The sequence below is a fragment of the Scomber japonicus genome, chromosome 18, assembly GCF_027409825.1.
Source record: "Scomber japonicus isolate fScoJap1 chromosome 18, fScoJap1.pri, whole genome shotgun sequence".
Taxonomy (NCBI): domain Eukaryota; kingdom Metazoa; phylum Chordata; class Actinopteri; order Scombriformes; family Scombridae; genus Scomber; species Scomber japonicus.
In genome coordinates this window covers 26,567,589-26,572,802 of record NC_070595.1, presented here as the reverse complement: position 1 = coordinate 26,572,802, position 5,214 = coordinate 26,567,589, and the positions used below count along the sequence as shown (strand labels likewise).

The window sequence follows — 5,214 nt, the reverse complement described above, 5'->3', positions numbered from 1 at the left end:
AGATCAGTTGATTGTCAGTTTTGGTCTTTTCTGAGGATTTGTTGACAAAAATGTAGAAAAATTACGAGCCATGTACTTAAATGTTGTCAATCCTTGCCTTTGGAGAAATAAACATAAATGTCACAGCACAGTCTCTTAATAAATATCTCCAAAAAATAAACTCCAAAGCTTTAAAAAATCTGCATTCAATCCAGCGTGCTCTCAGTTAAAGGTTCTCTTTGTGAATTACTTCCAAAGGTGAAGTTTTCGTGACCCCTCCGCCCCCCCACCCCAGTGTTATCACAGATTGAACACCGGAGGCCTGTAGTAACTAATTGGCTTCTTCATATTGGACCTCTTCCTGTTCTCCTTAGTGATGGGTATCAGGACAACGCCCACCACAAAAACCATCAGCCCAATGGACAGCAGGGCCGGTCCCAGCATGTTGGTGACTTTCCTGCAGTGGCCGGCAAAGTACAAGCCGCTGATGATGATGCCGCATACCAGGAAGCTTCCCCCGGTGGACATGAGGTGAATGGGGAACCAGTAGACATCACACTTGCTGCGAGAGGTCTCGTTGGTCCAGAGGGATTCGCTGCGTGACAGGCTGAATACGGTGCTCTCGGTGCGGCTCGGGGGCGTCAGCTGGTCCCTGGACTGGGAGAGGGTGCACTCTCCCAGGGGGATATTCTCTGGGCTGCCAGGCATGACTTCCTGGATGACTCTGGTGGAGGAAAGTGGGAGAAGAATTAACTTATGAGGGAAGAAATGCCTCTCTCTGAAGTCTAATTCAAGAAAGCTATGAATGATGGATAGTATAATATATAATAAATAACATGATTAGTGTCTTATACATCACTAAAAATGCAGATAATAGTAATCGGGGAAGCCTCTGTTAAACATTTGAAACACGCAGAACATGACGGAAACATTTTAAAATCAATATTAATTCATTCTTAAAGAGCTGAGAAGCACATTTTCTATCTTAAAAAGTCATGATTGCCTACGCTTACGCAGAGCTTTATAAATATACATACATTTCTGCTTTAAAGCTTTAACTGTTCCAATAAAAAAAGGTAGATTTACACCTACCTTTAAAATCTGGATTAAGTTTCTTTGGTTGTATTTTTGAAGAATCAAAAATTAGTTTAAATCTCTTAACCATCAGAAAACATCCAGAAATCAGAAGAAGGAGACGGAGACAAAAACTTCGGCCCACCGTCTGCCCAGAGAAACCAGTAAAATGCAGCGCAACAACCATCTGCCCACCCTGCTATGCTATCTCCACCTCCTCAAGAGAACAATGTGACCACCAACCCCTTTACAATCATCTGCTGTCGCAAGGCGGTCAGACCTGATGTTGCATCCAGGGCGAGGATCTTCCCTTCCGGTCCCCAGAGGATATCCATAGAGCTCAGACCACTCCAAACCACTCAGGATGCTGATGTCTCCATTTCAGTTTGACAAACGCTTTAAAAAACTTCCACAAACAGCTTTCCTTTTGTTGAAAAAATATGCTTGAAATTTTCCAGAACTGGACATGACAATGAAAGGAAAATATCTGCCTCATTTGGCTGGTGGTACTCTTTCCACACAAAGACAAGCTGGGCAGGGCAGCAGCTAGGAAATGGCTCTCTGTTATAGCTAGATTGATGTAGCAAGCAATCACCCATACAGAGACTTTCCAATACAGCCTGATATGTTGGCACAGTATCGATCTCAAAGTACCCTGGAGCAATTATCCGCAAGTTGTAGTTTTGTTCGCTGAAACATGAGATCAATAAAATCTGTGTAGCATTATTGACCCTCAGAAAATTGAGGAAATCTTATAGAATTTTTGGTCAAATTTAGGATTTTGGCCGTCTTGTTATTCGCCTATAATATCCTGCCTCAGATGCACATGGGAGAAGGGGGGGGGGGGGGGAACAACATGAGGGATGTTGCTGCAATATGACACTCCTGCTTCCACTAAACAGCTCTCAGATCAGATATTGCATTTGTGTCTTTGTCTCTTTGCGTGCTCTTTTGGAAAAGACACAAGTATCAGTATGTGGCCATTGATCTGAACATGATCTTCACACTTTAACACAATCACACTCTCCAGAGAGCTGTGAAAATGGCTCTTCAGGACTGCTATTTGTACTTTGCAAACACTGAAGCTCCTGTCTGATCTTATCGTCAGATCAATGCTGTCATCTGTTTAAGATGCACCATTGTACCATCATGTGGTGTAACACTGATATGATGAAACATGTCAATACTTGCAATGAGCCGCTTTATCCAGCAGAGGGCAGTGCTGGCATGCGTCTTGGCATGTGTGGAGGGAACATTGAGTTTAGCTGTATCATTAACTTTTGGTGATATATTTTATACCAGAATTAGTTCATTCATCGGCTAATTCAGCATTTTTTTTTTTTTTTGTAATCACCATAGGTCCATATGGGTTTAAAGAATTTTATTTGCAGCCACATGTGAGAAATTAATTATCCATTTTATGTAATGTGCTACAGTATCTTGTCATTATGATGTGGCTAATTCTCTTTAATGGTCCATTTAAAGTGAGTTGGATCCCATTCACTTGATATTGATAGTCATCTGAGGGCCCCCCCACCCCCACCCCCCACTCCCCCACCCCCCAACTGCTGAATAAACCTACTGAAGAATGAGGAAGAGCTGCAGACTTCAATATGACTGTGTTTGATTGAGATCAGACGGATTGATATTTGGTGAATGCATGCAGGGAAACTATTTCAAATTCAGTTAAACATGTTTTATAACACGCAGGATGCCTATCATGTTTGTATGTTTCATTCTTACATACCAGATTTTTCAACTACAAATCTAGAAACACCTCGTAAGTGATCAATAAATGGTGTGATTAATCCTTTAATTAAGCTTCCAGAGAGCAGAGAGAGTGTATTCTTTTGGCTGGTAATATGTGCCGGGACCACGAATCACACAGGCCAAAATTAAAACAGATGCCTGCACCAGAAAATGAGAGAAGACACCAGCTCTAATATTATAGTGGAAGAAGCTAGTCTTCCAATTTAGCATGTGTGGAATAACATATCACAATCATTTTATGAGCTAGTGCGATAAATATATTACATATTGCTCCTTTAATCATTTAAAAATGACAGACATCAGTTAAAAAACCTACTATACTGTGAAATACAGACAGATTGACTTAGCACTATTAGGCTTAACCTTTGTGTCTTCCTCCTGGGTCAAATTGACCCGTGTGTCCTTCCACCCTCCTTCTTTCCTTCCTTCCTTCCTTCCTTCCTTCTTTACTTTCCTTCCTTCCTTCCTTCCTTTCCTCAGTCCTTCCTCCCTTCCTCTTACCTTCCTTCCTTCCTTCCTTCTTTCCTTTGTCCTTCCTTCCTTTCCTTCCTTCCTCCCTCCTTTCCTTATTTCTTCATTCATTTTTTCCTCCTTTCCTTCTTTCTTCCTCCCTTCCATCTTTCCATCTTTCCTTCCTTCCTCCCTCCCCCCTTTCCTTATTTCTTCATTCCATCTTTCCATCTTTCCTTCCTTCCTTCCTCCCTTCCTCCTTTCCTTCCTTCCTTCCTTCCTTCCTTCCTTGACTCGAGGACAACAGGAGGGTTAATCAACATTGTGTGAACTCGTTCGGTAAAGTCTTGAATGCAACAGACGTTCATTTATATGTAGACGTCACAAATTCCAGCTTTAAATTTTGAGACGACACTCTTCAACATCTCATCAAAGTGAACGTGAAATGCCAGTTGACTCAGCTTTATGTACCTGTGGTCGAAGACAAACCTTCCCTCATATCACAGGTGGGATTATCTGACTTTCTTGGCGTTCAAAAATAAAAGTTCAAAGTTGAGCCAGTATATTGGTAAAGCAACGTGCAGGTATCAAACCTAATCCTATTTGATAATACAAACACAGAGGGGTTGCCGAGGATTAGAGCTAATAAGCCTCGTCTTGAGTCAGCACGCTGAGTTTGTTGGTTTGGAAGGGGTTTTAGGACTGGATTCAAATGAACTGTGGACTTTGAGGTGCAGCACTCACACCCTCCAGTTAAAGCCACCAGAACTAAGATGCTCTAACAACTCCAGCCCTTGCGGTTTTTTTTCAAGGCTGTGGATTAAACAGAAATACTTTTGGCCAAATGAAGCCTCGCACAGAGCCTTATTAACTCCTGAGCAAATATCAATAAAAACCTGTGCATCTGCTGATATGCATTCATCTGCAGACAGTAATTCACATTTCGGGAGAGATATCCACCACTGACTTGCTAACAGGTGACCCTGGGAAACTAATTAATCTGATTTGCATGTTTGCAGCTTTTTGTTGTGTAATCCCAGGAGGAGAAGGCATGCAGCCGATTGTAGTATAAACGCTCTTTCACCTACAGAGAGGTTTCTGATGTTCATATCTTTTACTTCTAGATATTAAACTATCTCTAAAAGGCAAACACCGTCCTCTGATACCTCAACTTTGATCGGTATTAGCACAGATCACTGCATTCGATTTGCCCTGAAATGTAAATGTTCCCCCTCAACCTGCTAGTATTAACAGGATTTATGATGTCGTTGAATCACTTTATTTGATTTGTATTCACCATAAAAAGGGGAATATCTACCTTTTGAAGGATGTGTGATTCAGAGTAAACAGATATACTGCCATACTGTAGATGTATGTATACTGGTATCCACCTCCACTCCAGCATGAGACGTATAGGTCTTACTGATGAGATGGATTGTGATGCAACAACAATCATGTAAGTTTATTGCATTTTACATTGTGTGAGATGCCTACAATAAAAATCTTGGTCACAATATTAATTTGAGGTTGTCAGATTGTGCACTGAATCAAAGCGCTATGACGTAAAGAAGAAAAGAAAAGCAGAGATGCATCATCAGCTTGTCATCCATCTGCAGCTCGGATGTTTTGAAAATGCAGCAAAGTCACACAACCATCTTTTTTGGTTCACCTCCATTGGGTGAGTCATAATGAACGAGCGTTTCCCCTCTGAAATTTTATTTAAAAATTACACTTATTAAAATTTTGGACTCAGGCTTTCTGTGGTCACTAAAGCTCCAAATCATCCACCAGTGGACAGAGCTCACAGTGAGATCAAGGATACCATTTTGGATTTCAGACAGCCCAAAATAGCGCAGTGTAAACTCAGAGTATCTATTCATCTCAAAAACAACGCAGCCTGTTGAATTCATTTCTGAACAAGAATCAGAGGCTGCAAAAAAA

The 5,214-nt window shown here is 41.3% G+C and overlaps 1 protein-coding gene across 1 annotated transcript; it reads right to left on the bottom strand.

Moving 5' to 3' along the window:
• Window positions 1–279: 279 nt before the first annotated feature.
• Window positions 280–687, bottom strand: LOC128378710 (phosphoinositide-interacting protein-like). The gene has a single exon (XM_053338290.1). It carries the CDS (start codon window positions 685–687, stop codon window positions 280–282), a length of 408 nt encoding a protein of 135 aa, XP_053194265.1.
• Window positions 688–5,214: the final 4,527 nt, after the last annotated feature.

Bases quoted from the DNA above. Each gene is read 5' to 3' on its own strand.
- LOC128378710 (XM_053338290.1), bottom strand. From the start codon at position 687: ATGCCTGGCAGCCCAGAGAATATCCCCCTGGGAGAGTGCACCCTCTCC.